The sequence below is a fragment of the Carcharhinus amblyrhynchos genome, chromosome 12, assembly GCF_965287045.1.
Source record: "Carcharhinus amblyrhynchos chromosome 12, sCarAmb.v2.hapA, whole genome shotgun sequence".
Taxonomy (NCBI): domain Eukaryota; kingdom Metazoa; phylum Chordata; class Chondrichthyes; order Carcharhiniformes; family Carcharhinidae; genus Carcharhinus; species Carcharhinus amblyrhynchos.
In genome coordinates, this window is record NC_137335.1 from 79,714,619 (window position 1) to 79,733,017 (window position 18,399).

Sequence of the window (18,399 nt, forward strand, 5' to 3'; positions counted from 1 at the left end):
AAAAGGAGAACCACACTAGCCGCCCTACAATCCTCTGGCACCTCCCCTGTGGCCGGAGAGGAATTAAAAATTTGGGCCAGAGCTCCTATAATTAAATAATTAAACACCTCACATTTCTATTCCACATTGCTTTACATGGATTTTTTGCTTTCTCTGCATTTTGAGAGTTCTAATTCAAAACCCACAAAATGTCTCATTTATAGCAATAAATGAGAGACAAGCAAAGGCAATTTATGACATTATCACTATAAATATTATAAATTTAACAAAGTATAATCTTTCAGAAAAACAACAAACCATAGCATATTATAATCGCTTTAGCGTCAGTGCAGGGTCGGTTAGTTTACTTGGCTGGATTTTGATGCAAAATAACAGCAACAGTGCAGGTTCAACTTCTGTAACAGCCAAGATCTTGGGGGCTGCCTAACTCACTTACTTCATAGTGAAATTATAGTATAATGATTACACAATCCCAGACAACGAGGATGCTGTAGGGAGAGAGAACGTGCATATTGAAGTGCAGTCAACTCGAATGTAGGAAATGCAACAGCCAATTTGTGCACAGCAAACTTACACAAGCAGCAATGCTCTAACCAGATCACGTTTCAGCGAACTGACTTGAGGGATAACAACTTGCTCTTTAAAAGAGTCAGCACAGGCTCAGTGGATCAAATGGCCTCTTCCTGTGGCAATCCTATAATAGTATGGCCTCCCTGCCCCTCCTGTAAATGCCATCTCTGCCACCATGCTGGGTGCATTGCATGACTGCAGAACGTCAGTGCAAATGTTGTAAACCAGAAATTCTGCCGTTGGACAATCTACAACAAAACAAAACCCAGATCGGGGTGGAGGAGAGCTCTTCCTGCTTTGTGCTGTTAGGACAGTGCGGCATTATATTGTACAGTGAGCAACAGACAACATTCACCGAATATCTGCATTAAAATAGAAACAGAGATGCAAAACTCCCCAGACAATTTTAAGCAGAGAAGTTCTGGGGGTACCTGCTGTTTAAGCCTTCCAATTGGGTGGAACCGGGAGCAGTACGAAGGCATGGAACTGATGATCATTCTCAGGCACTTGTCTTCCTGCATAAGCAGACACCATACATTAGACCTATAGAGATGCACACGCGACAAAAGCTACTTTAAATAAACGGTGAATGTAAAATTATCTAGTTACCGCAGCAACTCCATTGTCCCCCCTCCAGCAGTGATGTAGTAAAACGACAGCCAGTGCCACCACGTGACTGGCCATTTCTCTGGGAAACACTTTCAAATCCAGCTCGCCGTGACTCAGGTGGTCTCGGAGCCGAAAACCTTCCTGGTGGTTTAACAGGTCCCAGAGAATTTCCTGCACAACAGATCCGATGAGAGATGAGAATTTAGCCAACCACTTATTCTGGAACCAATGTTTCCTAGATGCAACCCTAGCACTAATGGCTCTCACCTGATGAACGGTCAACGCTCCGAAAGCTCGTGCTACCAAATAAACCCGTTGGACTTTAACCTGGTGTTGTGAGGCTACTTACAGTGCCTACCCCAGTCCAATGCCGGCATCTCCACACGATGACTCTAAATGGCAATAGAAAAGTCAGGATTGGGAGCACTGAGATAAAAGCAGTGGACAATCCACCTTGGCTCGATGATAATTACCTAAATTACATTCAAGAATAAAATCTAGGTTACATAGTGGCAGCATCAGGAGTGGCCAATGACATAAGCAGTGTCTGGAAGTCCCAAGGCATCAGCATGAAGCTGAAACATTATTGAGTGCAGACACTAATTCAGAGTGTTGCACGCTATGGATGCAACACTGGTTTTTGAAGGGGGGCGTGAGGGGGAAGATGCTCAGAATCAGCTGGATGGATAGAAGGATAAACAAGTGGATTCGATCAAGGGTAGAAGTTCAGGAATCAAGAGGGCTTCAAAGTACAATAAAAGATAGAAAGCACAGTGTGAACGTTGGAAACAAAGGCTTAACGACCTTGACCTGGCAACAATCAAAGAAGAAATTGAGTGTAATGCCAGAAGAGGAAGTAGTAACACAAACATGGACCGAAAAAGAAAACCAAAGAAGCAAAACGATGTCGATAGCTCCACTGCCTATCTTCCCAGTGTTCCCAGATCCCAGGGCCACTAACAAGGGAACATCACGGATCTGTTTTCAAAACCATCAACCTTATTCAATCAACACAAGGGAGAGAGATTTTTTTCACAATTTCTTTTCACTTACTTACAGGATGCAAACTTGGGTGGTCCCAATTTTGTGTAAATAACTGAGATTTGTCTGTCCATTTCAGAGCACTCACATGTCATATCACAAGCAAGCAAGGTCAGTCACATCACACGAGCCACAGTGACTGACAGCTTTCTTGCTCTGAAGGGAAATCAGTGAAATTGCTCCCATTTTACAGCAATCCAGCAGTCTCTACGGACCCAAAGTCAGTCCAAACAATTACCAGATTTTTTGCTGAAACCTGAGCCCATCACACCCACAGCCAGCACACTGCCATACCCATTACATATGCATGATAGGCAGTATAAAACTGTCACTTACTCTAGTTTTGGGTTCTTTGTTAATAAAAACAAAGTACTGAGGATGCTGGAGAATTCCAAAGAATAGTAATATTGGGCTCAGAATGTTAACTCTTTGTCTCCCCAAAGGTGCTGTCAGATCTGCTGAGTTTATCCAACATTTACTATTTTTATTTCAGATCTTCAGCATCCACGGTACGTTGCTTTTATTTTTGGGGTCTTTGTTAATTTGTACTTGTTACATCCACGCTAGGCAGCTTTGTTTTTTTTTTGCTGCAATGTAACAGTGACTTGCCTCTAAAGTGTGCAACTTATGACAATGATGGCGTCAAAAAATCAGCTAGTCTATAGAACTCATGGAGCATCACGAAGAAACTCTTCTCAACTCTGTCCCTGCACCATGTCATCTCCCAGGACAGGCAATTTGCCAGAATGGTGAAACATCAAAACTGTCTTTAACCTGCAGGCAATTCTTCTCTGAGGAGCGCTCACAAGTACTCTACAATGCCAGTCTCGGCCGTAATATTTAGCTGATAACACGGCTTGTCCCTTTAAGGCACTTGCCATGCGTGAGGTGATCTAATCCAGGTCATTATAGCAATTTATAAACCGCTGATTGCAATCAGAAGGAAACAACAACCGCTCACCCAGCCTGCAACTGAAATGCTACAGAGACAAGGACCTGGGGAATATATGAGGCTAGATGAGTATTTGTAGAGGATGGAAGACTGTTGTAAAAGAGCAAGGAAAGCGGGTGTTGTGTAATTGTGTGCGCAACACTCTTGTGCCAGAGTTTTCTTGTTCTTTTGTGTGAGTTGTTCACTTCATGCCCCAATTACAAAGTTGCAGGATGTGATTGCTACGAGAGATTTCAACCCTATACCTACTGCTTTATTCCCTCCCAAGTAATTGCAACCAGTTAACAACCAATCCAGGGTTTACTATACACACCACTCCTGTTGTAGGATGTTGAATAACATTTGGTTGACCTTCATGAGGTCTTTGTAGTCTTAAGCTGGTTAACTAGAAAAACCATGTACATATATACAGGAAAGGATTCAAGCTAGGAGCAATCCCATTGCTTGCTTATGCGCACAGCTCTGTCCAACTGACCTTGAGATGAAGGTCATGTGCTTGCTTACATCACTGTCTGGGTGGTACTGCACTCAGTTCCACATTAACCCTCTATGTGCCAGACCCTTATGCTACAACTAATACAGGAGCCAGACTTGGAGACTTACCATTATAGGATCTCCCAGAGCTGGAGGAAGCTGATTTTTAACACCATTTTCTAGATATTTTGCCAGCATCTGTAGGGAAAAGCAACCTGCTATGAGTCACGTGGCTTCAGAATAAGGGATACAAATACCAAACATCTTGATATTTTCTACTGCTTCTGCAGGAAACCAGAGAGCTCATGATAGTTGTGAACGCTTTGAGAAATATACTTTCACACAATTGCCATATTCACATGCTGTCACTAATAACATTGCACTGTAAGAGAAAATGTAATGTCAATTCTGAATTATTTGTATGGATGCACGTGTTAACTGGCACTTTACATTTACAAATTTGATGTACTCACCCGGATAGATGCAATCCATCAAATGTATAACAAAACTGCTAGGATTCTATTCAGCTTCTTTTAGAAAGAAATTGTGTACCACTGCCCCCTGCACCCCAAAATCCAGAAATACCCCAAGAGGTAAAGAAAAAGAATTTGCATTTATATAGCACCTTTCACAACCTCAGAAAATCCCAAATTGCTTTCCAGGCAATGCTGTTCTATTGAAGTGTCTATCTTCTCTGCTACCATCAGACTTTTGAATGGTCCTATCTCGCACTAAGTTGTTTTTCTCTCTACACCCTAGCTATGACTGTAACACCGCATTCTGCACTCTCTCATTTCCTTCTGTGTTGTCCATATAGCACGCAAGAAACAATACTTCTCACTGTATACTAATAGATGTGACAATAACAAATTAAGAAGTGTAATCATTGCTATAATGTAACAAATAGAACAGCCAATATGCACATAGCAAAGTATCACAAACACAACCCATTCAATGTATTTTAGTGAACGTACCTTGCTTGAAGGTAAATATCTCTTCTTCAAAATGGTGTTCTGGAGTCTTTAACATCACTGCTATGTAATGTAAGGACACTGCAGCCAAGCTGCACATAGCAAGATCCCACAAAGGAAGTGACCTGTAAGGTGAGGACTTAGTTGGCCAGATCACCAGGGAGAAATCTCTAGCCCTTTTACATAAATGTCTCTGATCTGTGCAGGTACTGACAGTGTTTTTTAAACAGGAATTTTACTTTTGCTGCTAGTACCTGCTTTAGTTAACCTCACAGTAAAATCACTTGCAGCATTAATGAGCCGCAATGCTGCTGTCGTCTCCAACTGAACAGAGCTGAGAAACAGGAGCAACTGTTTCCAATGGCTGGACAGTTGGTAACCAGAGGACATAGACTTAAGGCATGTGGCAAAGAAAAATCTGGGGACTTAGGTGGGAAAGGCGAGTTCGGGAACACACTGCCTCAAAGGTGATGAACACAGATTCATTAGTAACTTTCAAAAGGCAACTTAAGAAAAATCTGCAGAGTTAAGGAGAAAGAAGGCCACTTTCACCATGACCTCTACCACCAAGAGGAACAAAGGCAGCTGATGCACGGGAACATCACCACTTGCAAGCTCCTCTCCAAGCCACTCACTATCCCGACTTGGAAATATATCGCCGTTCCTACACTGTAGCTAGATCAAAATACTGGAAGTCTTGCACTGTGGATGTACCTACACCACATGGACTGCAGCAGTTCACAAAGGCAGCTCACCACCACCTTCTCAAGGGCAATTCGGGATGGGCAATAAATGCTGCTCTAGCCAACAATGAACAAATAAATAAAGACCGACACAAAATAGATAGATCTTTCAGAAAACAAGCACAATAGGCTGAATGATCTCCTTCTGTACCACATAATTCTAATTCAATGATCCTCTCTTCCTGGGTATTCATTAGTGCGATCCAGATAGAACTCGGCAGCTAGTTATATATTTGATTAGTAACAGGAACAATGAAAAAGCAGCAGTTAAAGTTACATTTTTAACCATCACAGAAATCAAACTCACCTCATCAAATGTGGTGTAGAGTGTTGTGGACTGTAGGAAAAGAAAATAAAAACAATGCTATTCGAAAAGGGGAGCAAATCTTTCTGCTTACGTGAATTTCAGAAATATCCCAGCTGCACACCAATTAAAACAGCAGCTTCACTGGAGCAAACTGGACATACATTCATATTTTGAATTCTCCTTTTCCCTGACTCCCCTTTTTCGGATGCTCACGTAGCCGAAATGACGACTGGCCCAAGCCATGCTGCAGTGAAGTGCTTCCGAAATAGGAACAACAGTTTAGGTTTACTCTCTCCCTGGACCTTTTTTCTTCAAGACCACAATCGTACTGAAGAGAAGCTGCTCCTATTAGTTGATGGTACAATGCCTAGGAGACCCAGATTTAAGATTTTGGATGAGAGAGGCTGGGGGGAGGATGTGAGAGGAATTTTGTTTTGTTAAAAAGTGATTGGTAACGACCCGAAATCATAGAATGTCTACAACCATTCAGCCCATCGAGCCTGCACCAACAACAGCCCTGCCTAGGCCCTATCCCTATCACCCCATATATTTTACTCTGCTAATCTCCCTGTCACCAAAGAGCAATTTAATATGGCCAATCCACCTAACCTGCACATCTTTGGCTTGTGGGAGGAAACAAGAGCACCAGGAAGGAAACTCATGCAGACATGGGGAGAACATGCAAACTCTGCACAGCCAGTCACTCAAGGCCAGAATTAAACCCAGGCCCCTGGCACTGTGGAGGCAGCAGCGCTAACCACTGCGCCACCGCGCTGCTCCTGGCCGGAACTTGCTGTTCACAAGAGTTTTGGAAGCAGAGATGATGACTGATGTCAAAAGAAACCGAATGAGATTTGCCAGAGGAGATGAGGAATATTGAGGGGGTGAGTTGAATAATAGTGGGAGAAAGTGTAACGAGTCTTGAGAGTGAAGGGGCAAGAAGCTCAAGTCCTATCATTGGCACTCTGCTTTTATCAGCAGTATATTGCGAAGATTTAACATAATGTAAAGGGTCTGAACTCAGCATAATGTAGCCCTTATGCAAATTTCACTACCCTTGTATCCACAGTATGATGGGTAATGAAAACAGGTGGGAAAGATTCAGGGAGACCCTATGTCATGCTGAGGAAATAAAGTTCATATTCTGAGGAATTCCCAAAGCATGCTGCAAGCAATAAATGAGCCTTGCCATTCTCTCATCTTGTGGACACACAGGTTAGCACTGTCTGAATGAAGGCAAGCAGATTACCCCCTCAGGTACAAATGTGTTTACCTCTGCGGTCAGCAGTCTGTTGGGACAGTTATTAACTGTTGTAAAATATTTGCGGAGTCCCATCTCCAGCTGAGGTAGTAGCAGTATTACACAGTCTGCATACCTGCGGATACAAGATTCACATCACCTTCCAGCAATGTAACATTTCAACAGTTAAAGTCAAATCAAGTCTTAATGAAATCTGACAACTGACCCCCAAAGGTTGTTCGATGCTACAATTTTTGTAGTATATTCTGAGCTGATTTTCACCAGGTCTAAATCTGGAATTTTAGTGTTTTCAAGTGTGCTTAAAAATAATATAAGAGCAGGGAGGTTATGATAGAGCTGTGTAATATGCTGATTCAGACACAGCTGGAGTAGTGTGCAGTTCTAGTCGCCACACTACAGGAAGAGTGCGATTGCATTTGAAAGGGCGCAGAGGAGATTCACCTGGATGTTACCTGGGCTGGATCATTTCAGCTATGACGAGGGGCTGGTTAGACTGGGTTTTGTTTTCCTCAGAGCAGAAAAGGTTGAGGAGCGGACCTGATTGAAGGACATAGTCATGGAGAAACCTTTCCCCTTAATAAACGGGTCAATAATCACGGGGCATAGATTTAAGGTAATTATGGGATATTTAAAGAATTTGAGGAATAAAGTCTTCACCCAGCAGATGGTGGGAACCTAGGACTCTGCTCGAAAGAGTGGTAAAGGTGGGAATCTTTGCAACATTTTAGTAGTATTTAGATGAGCACCTAAAACGGCACAGCATAAAAGGCTACAGGCCAAGTGCTGAAAAACTGATTTGGATGGGGGAAGATTTATGTAGCGATGCACTGTAATGTATTAACGTAGTGTCTCACAATCTCCCCAAATGCTTTACAGGTAATGAACTACTTTTGAAGTGTGGGCCCACAAACACCTTTCTGGTAAGGATCAGATCATCTGTTGGTTAAGGAATATTAGCCGAGAGGCCAGAGGTAACTCCCCTGGTCTTCTCTGAAATAGCACTATGGGATCTTTTACATTCTCTTCTGAGACTTGGGCATTGCTGGCTGACCAGCATTTATTGCTCTTCCCTAGTTGCCCATGCGCAGTTGAGGGTCTAACACATTGTTTTGGCTCTGAAGTCACATATAGGTCAAACTGGGTACGGACAGCAGATTTCCTTCCCTAAAGAACATTAGAGAACCAGATGGATTTTTTTCTGAAAATTGACAGTGGTTTCATAGTCATCAGTAGATCCTTAATTCCAGATATTTTTAATTGAATTCAAATTCCACCACCTGCCGTGGCGGGATTTGAACCCAGGTCCCCAGATCCGAGTCCCCTTGCTGGGTTTCTAGATTAATAATCCAGCGGTAATATCACTAGGCCATTGACTCCCCAAGAGGGCAGATGGGACTCCGGTTTGACATCTCATCCAAAAGACAGATCTCCAACAGTGTAACATTGCCTCATAAATGAGAAACTCAAACTCCTCTTGAGACACAATCCTCCGACTCGAGCAAAGCCAAAACAGACTAATATATTTTTATCTTACCGCTGATTTCTATAAGCTGCAAGTGCCTCTCTCCAGTAAGGCAGCATGATTTCCACTACAAAATCTGATTTCCCAATGAAATCCTCCGCCACAGCAATAGTCTCCTCTTTAACATCTATTTTTTAAAAAAAACACACTTAACATTATACGTGCAGGACTGGTATAATCTCAAGTGTACAATCTGTCATTAGGTCTCTACATTTACAGCAGTTAGCCGTCACCCTCGTTTGATACCATGATGTTAAATTAGATAGATAATTCCTGTCCTTCCAGTCTCAGGAAGAGACCAGTAACATTTGGTGAACGTCAGTTTAAGAAAGTTGTAGCAGAGAGCAAATAATGATTCTTTTTGTAAAACCTTATAGCTTGTTACCATCTGGAATGTACTGTCTTGAAAGGGGATGTGGAAACAGACTCAATTGTAGGCCTTAAAAGGAAATTATACACAAGCTTGAAAAATTAGTGCTTCACTGGTGGTAATTGAAGAGCTCTATTAAACAGCTGGTAGAGGTATGATGGGCCAAATGGCCTCCTATTGTGCTGCAAGACACAACAAATAATCAATACCCACATGGCCATTAACAAATTGGAAAATATTCCCTTCTTGAAAGTGTTGATTGCTTCATTCTGTTCCTCAGGTACCTGACCTCCTTTAGCACTGCCACCAAGTGGCGATTGAATAACAAACAATCATGGTCCTCTTTTAAAGGTCAAACCAAATAAACACACTCAAACTAAATGAGGACAAAGTAAAAGGGGTGCAGTTGATGTTGTCTACATGGACTTCAGCATGGCCTTTAACAAGGTACCACATGGTAGGTTGTTGCATAAAGTTAAATCTCATGGGATCCAGGGCGAAGTAGCTAAATGGATGCAAAATTGGCTTCTTGATAGAAGCCAAAGATTGGTTTGGAGAGTTATTTTTCAAACTGGAGACCTGTGACCAGCGGTGTGCCTCAGGGATCAGTGCTAGGCCCACTGTTACTTGTCATTTATATTAATGATTTGAATGAGAATATAGGAGGCACGGTTAGTAAGTTTGCAGATGACACCAAGATTGGTGGCACAGTGGACAGTGAAGAAAGTTATCTCCAATTGCAACGGGATCTTGATCAATTGGGCCGGTGGGCTGACAAATGCAAGGTGATGCATTTTGGTAGACTGAATCAGGGCAGGACTTAGTTAATGGTACAGCATTGGGGAGAGTTACAGAATAAAGAGATCAAGAGGTACACGTTCACAGCTCCTTGAAAGTGGAGTCACAGGTGGACAGAGAGGTGAAGGCGGCATTCGGCATGTTGATTTCATCGGTCAGAACATTGAATACAGGAGTTGGGACGTCTTGTTGAAGTTGAGCAAGACATTGGTAAGGCCACACTTGGAATACTGTGTGCAATTCTGGCCACCCTATTATAAAAGGGATATTATTAAACTAGAAAGAGTGCAGAAAAGATTTACTATGATGCTACCGTGTCTTGATGGATTGAGTTATAAGGAGAGGCTGAATAGGCTGGGATTTTTTCCTCTGGAACATAGGAGGCTGAGGAGTGACCTTATAGAGGTCTATAAAATAATGAGGGGCATAGACAAAGTCGATAGTCAATATCTTTTCCCAAGGGTAGGAGGATCTAAAACTAGAGGGCATTGGTTTAAGGTGAGAGTGCAGAAAGAGGTGTCCAGAGGGGCAATGTTTTCACACAGAGGGTGCTAAGTGTCTGGAACAAGCTGCCAGAGGTAGTAGTAGAGACGGGTACAATTTTATCTTTTAAAAAGCGTTTAGATAGTTACATGGGTAGGATGAGTGTAGAGGGATATGGGCCAGATGTGGGCAATTGGGATTAGCTTAGGGCCTTTTTAAAGAAAAGGGCAGCATGCACAAATTGGGCTGAAGGGCCTGTTTCCATGTTGTAAATCTCTATGACTCCATGACACAGGTCAGTTGGGGGGGCACTCGGAGCTACAATCTTGCAGCTCAGATGCTCCTCTCCTGAGACAGTAAAGAGTTCTACAATTAATTTCCAGCTTCATTTCACAAGGCTCACCAGGGAAGACAGTCAGCTCCTCCAGCTGTGTCAATTTGAAATAAGGTCGATGGAGAAGTGTGAGATCTCTCAGAGGCAGGACGCCTTCCAGTATCTGCCCTAATCCAGCTGTTAGGAACAGCAGCATGGAGGTGTACCTGGAGATAATTAGATAACAATGAAACAGACAGACGGTTTACTTTTAAATGAATGGACATCCCACTTCCACAAGACTCAGGGATAATAAAAACCAAAAATGCTGGAAATATAGAGCAGCTTTGTCAGCATTTAAAACAAGAAACAGAAACATCAGGCACAGAAAATGCTGCGAACACATAGCAGGTCAGGCCACATCTGTTCTACGAGATGATGTGGAGATGCCAGCATTGGACTGGGGCAAGAAGTCTCACAACACCAGGTTAAAGTCCAACAGGTTTATTTGGAATCATGAGCTTTCGGAGGGCTGCTCCTGCATCAGGTGAGAAAACTGTATCAGTGTGAAACTGGAATTGCTGGCTACATAGTGAGCCTTAATACTGAAAAGCTTTTCAGCTGAATTATGATGCAGTGGTTTATGTACTCACAACAAGAGGCTGCGATGGAAGAATCAATCCAGACTGGTCTTTTAGATTCAAGCTGGTTTATTGCAAGACATTTCCTCACTACTAATCCACAAGAAGCACTTCCAAAATGTTCCATCTGTCTCTATCTTTTGGACAATCAATGTCACATGTTTAACTAGCAACTCCCTTAACAAGGTAGTTGTTCTCCACTTCAGCTTCCTGAAGTTGATGTCATGTCCATCTACATCAATGGGGACAAAGTAGAAATGGTTGAGAGCTTCAAGTTTTTAGGTGTCCAGACCACCAATAATCATCCTGATCCCCCCATGCTGACACAAGAGTTAAGAAAATCCACCAACACCTCTACTTTCTCAGAAGACTAAGGAAATTTGGCATGTCAGCTACGACTCTCGCCAACTTTTACAGATGCCCCATAGAAAGAATTCTTTCGCAGCCTGGTGTGGCTCCTGCTCTGCCCAAGATCGCAAGAAATGACAAAAGGTCATGAATGTAGCCCAATCCATCACACAATTCAGCCTCCCATCTATTGATTTTATCTATATTTCCCACTGCCTCGGCAAAGCAGCCAGCATAATTAAGGACCCCATGCACCCTGGACATTCTCTCTTCCACCTTCTTCCATCGGGAAAAAGACGCAAATTTCTGAGTTCACGTACCAACCGACTTAAGAAAGCTTCTTCCCTGCTGCCATCAGACTTTTGAATGGACCTACCTTGCATTAAGTTGATCTTTCTCTGCACTCTAGCTATAACTGTAACACCACATTCTGCACTCTCTCTTTTCGTTCTCTATGAACAGAAAGTATACTTTGTCTGTATAAGCATGCAGGAAATAATACTTTCACTGTATACTAATACATGATAATGATAAATTAAATCAAACACTGATTAACAGTACCATGTCAGTTTACAGATTTGTTCCTTGCTGGCTACTCTGACTCCCACCCTCATCAATAGATCATATTTAAAATCCTTGGTTGTCATTTACATCTTCCACCATGGTCTCACCCTGCTTCGTATCTGTAATTTCTTTTGCCCCCTCCTGACACATTCCACTCTACCAATTTCGGTGCACATGCCCATCACTGATTTTCCAAAATCCTTACAGACCTACTCTTTCGAATTTCAGTCCTGGAAGAACCTCCTCAAGACCCACTTCTCTGGCCAAGCTTCCAATTAACCCTCCTCAACTATTACACTTTCTGGTTTGCCAGTGTTGCTTTTCCTTGCACTTCCCCACTTTTTTTCCATCCTTGGGCGCTGTATGGAAATGAGTTGTCGACATTTCCTTTGCATTTTCAATAAATGAAAGAGTGGTAAGTTGACTTTTTGGAAGCAAACACTTACATGGATGGGATTTCTGCAGGAGCTGCAAATCCATGCCACATGATGTTGCGGAGATTTAAGCTTCGTGGAGAACCTAAGAACACTCGCAGGACATTCATCTGCATTTGGGGAACGACACAACCAAAATTGGTTTACGAGAACTTGATACACACCTCAATCACACAGAACACCAGAGTCATGGGCACGATCGGTTAGATAAACCAGACATGTAACAAAATATTAGCAGTGCTTTGTAACGGAGAAACATTCAATAAACCAACAAGCTCACTAATTAATATAGAACTAAACAAAAATAAATTCTTACCACTCTCTGTCCAAACACAGTAGCGAGCTCCTGCGAGGTCAATAGATCCCTCAGGAGAAAAGGACATTCTTTGCCAATCATGAGGAAAACCTAATGTATAGGAAAATCATCTGGATATTAATATTCACAGTTAGAATGAAAACTCATCAGGAATTTACCCAACATTAAATTTCTTTAAGTAAGGTTGACCCAAGCAGCAGGTGACCATGTGAATCATTATTCACTTTTAGAGCTCTAGTCCCAAGCAATATTGTGCAACAACTTAAACATTTAGAGTCTTCAATTCTCACACTAACTTTGATGTTAGCAGCTAAGCAAAAGCAACGTAGCATTAGTGACAGAGGAAGCATCCAGATTTTACAGACTAATGAAATCTCATGATGTCAGAAAGTAGAATGCAATTAAAAATGATTGATTTATATTGAAGATGATTTAATCATAACTAACAGAAAGCAGGAACATTTGATTTGAGAACTGTATAATTATTGGTTTGAAGCACTGTAACTTCAGTTATATTGGAAAGCTCAGGGTCATCTCTTTCACAGAGCTACTTGACTGCCCAGTGTTGTCGCTCCCATTGATCACTGGTTAATAAAGGTACGTCTTCGACTGGCATTCGCGAGCTTTTGTACTGGCTGAAGTTTTGGCAATACCTCAGCTCCAGAGAACCCCGCAATAATTTCCAAGTCAGGGTGGAAGGTAACGTGCAGATAGTGGTGTCCCCATGAATCTGCGGCACTTCTAGGTGGTAGTGGTCAGTTTGGAATGGTGCTACTGAAGGAATCTTGGTCAGTCGCTGAGATGCATCTGTGCAGATGATACACAGTGCTACCATTGTGCACCGGTGGTAGAGAGAACAACTACTGGAGGTGGTAGATAGGGTGCCAAGCAAGTGGGCTGCTTAGTTCAGGATGGTGGCAAGTTTCTTGAGCTTTGTTGTTGTATCCACCCAGGCAAATGAAGCAACCTCCTGACTTGCTCCTTGGGCGGCAGTGTTACCTCACAGCGTCAGGGACCCAGGTTCAATTCCCGGCTTGCATCACTGTCTGTGTGGAGTCTGCACTTTCTTCCCGCGTGTGCGTGGGTTTCCTCCGGGTGCTCCAGTTTCCTCAGTCTGAAGGACGTGCTGATTTGATGCATTGGCCACTCTAAATTCTCCTGCTGGAGTTAGGTGACTAGGGGATTTTCACAGTAACTTCATTGTAGTACTAATGTAAACCTACTTCTAACACTAACAAATACAACTTTTAAAAAAAACTTTGTAGATAATGAACAAGTTTTGGGGAGTCAGAAGGGAAGTCTTTTTGATGGGTAAGGTATTGGAGATAAATTGGGACAAAAAGTTTGATCTTTGGAACTGCCACAATGGGCAGAGATGGTAATTCCAACTTGTATGCATTCCTAAGTGACTCAAAAGAAGGCTGAACATAGAGGGAGGGTGTTGTAAGCACAAGAACGTATCATCAAATTTAAATCACAGATTCAACTATCATGGATAATTGTGGTGCCAGAGTTTACTTCACTATTTTGTAGAACGGGGAAGAATTACCTTAGCATAAACTCCTAAAAGGGATCGAATTTTGTGCTTTGTGTTTTTTGCTTTCCCAAGTAGTCAACTCTGCACCAGATTACATGTCTAGACCTTGCTAGGCCCAATATCTCTCTCTCCCTCATGTACTTGTTTTCAAACATTGCTGGTGGAAGTAAATGCTGTCATCCTGCAATGTAAGCAGCACAGAAAAGCGACTAAGAAAAAACTTTTGTTATTGTACTTACATCACCCAAAGCTCTCTCCAGAGAAGCTGTTAGCTTCATCAGGCTCAGAGCTATGGCAGTCTCTTGTGAACTCTTGATGGCTTCAAATATTTCAACAAACAGCTAAAATCAAGCACAAATACATGGAGTTGTTACTGTTACGATCAGTAAGACAGGTTTTCCAATATCTGCTATGGTTATTACGCTCGGTAAAACAAATGCAGGCAACTTTTCCACTCCACACAGCTCCCCCATCCAGTTTGAAACTGGTTCTTATACTCTTACCCAACTGTAAAACTGCAGTTGGAGAATAATCAGTGCACCAGAATTTGCGCTATATGATAATGTATTAAAGGTATTGGAGTAAATGCCTTTCAAGGAGTGGAACCTAAAATAGGGTTATCTCACTTAGTTTTTTTCTCCTTCAATTGTGCTCTAGTTACAGTGAATTTCTACCTTGCTGATCAAATTATAGCTTGCCCATGATGATTAACATTACACCAAATCATTACCATAGCCCATTACACAAATTTAACAAAAAACTGCAGTGTAAACTAGGCACAGCGTGGAGGAGGGAAACAAGAAAAATCCCTCATTGTAAGCAAGATGCTGGAAAAGTGAAGACTTGCCTATAAATAAACATAGTGTAGCTAAGGAAAATTGGAAATGCCAGCACTCAAGAAAATAGTACGCACCAGAAAATGTATTGTCTGAAAAAGGTACAAAGTTAATGTGCTGAATCATACCTCTCTGTTGTTCGTCCATTCAAACCACAGTGCATACTGATCATTGAACTGCCTTGTGCTGAGCGACAGAAGATACAAATGGACAGTTTTACAAATGGGACCCAAAAGCTTCACGCTTTCTATGTAGTCCAGGTCTTGCTCTTCTGTAACAGTTTAGACAGCATTATCACAACTTTCCCTACTTCTCTGTATTGTGCCATCTCAAATTAATCTCTCAATCAATTTAGAAAAGATAGCTTACCTGCATCTGAAGTGCGCAGGTGAAATGTAATGGCCTCCCAGCAAATCTCTCCAGATACAGTCACAATGTGCTCAATGTCTGGGACATCGACCTTTCCCAGTCCAAGATTGCAGACCATATGGTGCACTTCTAAAGAAAGGCAGGTGCTTATTGGCTCAAAGTTTGCCATTTAAAGCCAAACTAACATTCTTCACACCCTAAAAAAAATTAGATTCATTTAAGTTTAAGTGGTACGGAGGAATCTGGGTGTCCTGGTACATGAAACCGAAGTTACTATGCAAGTTCAGCAAGTGATTAGAAAGCCAAATGCATTGTTTATTGCAATGGTCATTACTCTGTGGAATTCTCTTTGAGATAGTGGTGGAGACTGGGTCTTTGGATATTTTTAAGGGCGAGTTACATAGATTCTTGACTGACAAGGAAATCAAAGATCATTGGGGGCAGACTGGAGAGTAGTGTTGAGTCTGAGATTAGATCATTCATAATGTTTTCAAATAGTGGAATAGGCTTGGGGGGAGGGGCCAAATGGTCCATTCCTGCTCTTAATTTGTACACTTATTTGTTTCAAAGGATTTATATTCTACTACTTTACCCTCTAGACTGCAGTGCTTTATAGCACAGGAGCAAGCCATTCAGCTCAAAATGTCTATCCGGTTGAAGTAATCAATACGGCGCAAAAAGAAACAGAAACTGCTGAAAAATCTCAACAGATCTGGCAACATCCGTGGAGAGAGAATGGAGCCAACATTTCCATACTGGAACACCCTTCATCAGAGCTTCAAAGTAAACATAGTGAATTATTACTTAGAATCATAGGATACCTACAATGGAGGAGGGCGTCATTCAGCCCATCGAGCCTGCGCTGACAACAATCCCACCCAGGCCCTACTCCCGTAACCCCACATGTTTATCCTACTAATCCCCAACATGTTGGTGTGTTGTGGATAGTCTGGAGGGCTGACAGAAGTTGCAGCAAGACATAGATAGGGTGCAAGACTGGGCAGAGAAGTGGCAGATGGACTTCAACACGGATAAATGTGTAGTGGTCCATTTTAGCAGGTCCAATGGGATGAAGGAGTATAATGTCAAGGGTAGGACTCTTAGTAGTGTAGAGGATCAGAAGGACCTTGGGGTCCGGGTCCACAGGGCTCTTAAATTGGCCTCGCAGATGAAAGATGTGGTCAAGAAGGCATATGGTGCACTAGCCTTCATTAATCAAGGGATTGAGTTTAGGGGTCGGGAGATAATGCTGCAGCTTTAAAAGACCCTTGTCAGACCCCACTTGGAGTACTGTGCGCAGTTCTGGTCGCCTCATTACAAGAAGGATATTGAAGCTATTGAAAGGGTGCAGAGGAGATTTACAAGAATGTTGCCTGGATTGGGTGGCATGCCTTAAGGAGAGGTTGAGGGAGCTCGGTCTTTTCTCCCTGGAGAGACGAAGGATGAGAGGCGACCTGATAGAGGTTTATAAGATGTTGAGACGTATAGATCGGGTGGATTCTCGGAGGCTATTTCCCAGGGCTGAAATGGTCACTACGAGAGGACACCGGTTGAAGGTGCTGGGGAGAAAGTACAGAGGAGATGTCAGGGGTAGGTTTTTCATTCAGAGGGTGGTGGATGAGTGGAATTGGCTGCCGTCGGTGGTGGTGGAGGCGAACTTGTTGGGGGTCTCCTGGATGAGTACATGGGATTGAGGGTTATAGATAGGCCTGGTAGGTAGGGATATGATCAGCACAACTTGTGGGCCGAAGAGCCTGCTCGTGCTGTAGTGTTCTATGTTGTATCCCCAAACACCAAAGAGCAGCTTAGCATGGCCAATCAACCTAACCCGCACATCTTTGGACTGAGGGGGAAAAACAGGAGCACCTGGAGGAAACTAACACAGACGTGGGGAGGACATGCAAACTCCACACAGACAGTGACCTAAGCCAGGAATCAAACCCGGGTCACTGTGCCACCCACTTCAAATCAACACAGATCAGTTGGGCTGTAAAGTCTATTTAACTTACAACTGGCCTACTCAGTTGTTTCACTGTTTCTACAGCAGTTCAAATAGGGGGTCCATCTCCAGTTTCCTAGACAGGTGGACGGTAAAGACCAGTCTTGACAGTGACGCCCACATCAAATTAAATGCACGAGCAGCATCAAGGTGAGGCTGGCGGTCGTAGGCTTCCAAACAACCACTGTTTTCCTCTTTGTGGATGTACTGATCCAGTGCAGTTCTGACAACCATTCTCTGGTACTTTATTCAACAATCCATCTCACTCCTGTCAGCAACCTGCTTGACTGCTGAGGAGCAGCAGATGGTATCATGATCCATTAATGGAAGCAATTAAGAACAGCACTTTCCCCTTACCAGTTCAGGGTCATAAGTTAAATCAATGACAAACAGAAATTTCCTATTAGAGCCTGTTATTACCTAGACTAGGTAATGCATGTGCTCACTGGGCCCTTAGGTGATCATCTTTTTGTCCATCTCGGTAGGCAACTTGGAAATTCAGCTAACCTATAGACAGTAGTCCTATAGACAATGTTTTAATATGCTTCTTTATTCCATTTTGCTTCATGGTTACCTTAGGAGCACCAGTTTCCAGGCAAGTAAAGAAATATTTACATTTATTTAGCACTTTTCCCAGCCACAGAGAATCACAAAAATGCTTCATATCCAATTAGCTACTTTTGAATTGGAGTCACTATTTTCAAGTGGGAAATAGGGCTACCAATTTGCACATAGCAATTTTTTAAAAAGCGTTTATTTTATAACGTCCCTAGGAAGCACTTTGGGAAATTTTATTATATGAAAGTCTCCAGGTTGTGATTGATAAATGCTGGCCAGTGCACCAAAGAGAATTCCCCCGCTCTCTGAAATATCATGGGATCAGCTGAAAGATCATTCAAGGTTTCATTTAACCTCTCATTCAGTGCAGCATCTGGAGCGAC

At 42.6% G+C, this 18,399-nt stretch overlaps 1 protein-coding gene across 2 annotated transcripts in view; it reads right to left on the reverse strand.

Moving 5' to 3' along the window:
* The window catches only part of LOC145351142 (endoplasmic reticulum membrane-associated RNA degradation protein-like), a 30,022-nt gene that overhangs the window by 9,257 nt on the left and 2,366 nt on the right, over positions 1-18,399 (reverse strand). Inside the window, exons 2-13 of one of the 2 annotated variants that reach the window (XM_080200809.1) lie at positions 15,460-15,656; positions 15,219-15,361; positions 14,494-14,595; positions 12,718-12,807; positions 12,414-12,511; positions 10,505-10,641; positions 8,463-8,577; positions 6,941-7,043; positions 5,668-5,697; positions 3,776-3,844; positions 1,180-1,350; positions 1,002-1,085 (exon numbers count right to left, since the gene is read on the reverse strand). In XM_080200809.1, the coding sequence (XP_080056935.1) occupies positions 1,002-1,085; positions 1,180-1,350; positions 3,776-3,844; positions 5,668-5,697; positions 6,941-7,043; positions 8,463-8,577; positions 10,505-10,641; positions 12,414-12,511; positions 12,718-12,807; positions 14,494-14,595; positions 15,219-15,361; positions 15,460-15,628 (1,311 nt within the window). In that variant the 5' untranslated portion in view covers positions 15,629-15,656. The remainder of the gene's footprint in view (positions 1-1,001; positions 1,086-1,179; positions 1,351-3,775; positions 3,845-5,667; positions 5,698-6,940; positions 7,044-8,462; positions 8,578-10,504; positions 10,642-12,413; positions 12,512-12,717; positions 12,808-14,493; positions 14,596-15,218; positions 15,362-15,459; positions 15,657-18,399) is intronic. The other variant, XM_080200810.1, reaches the window with a different exon arrangement.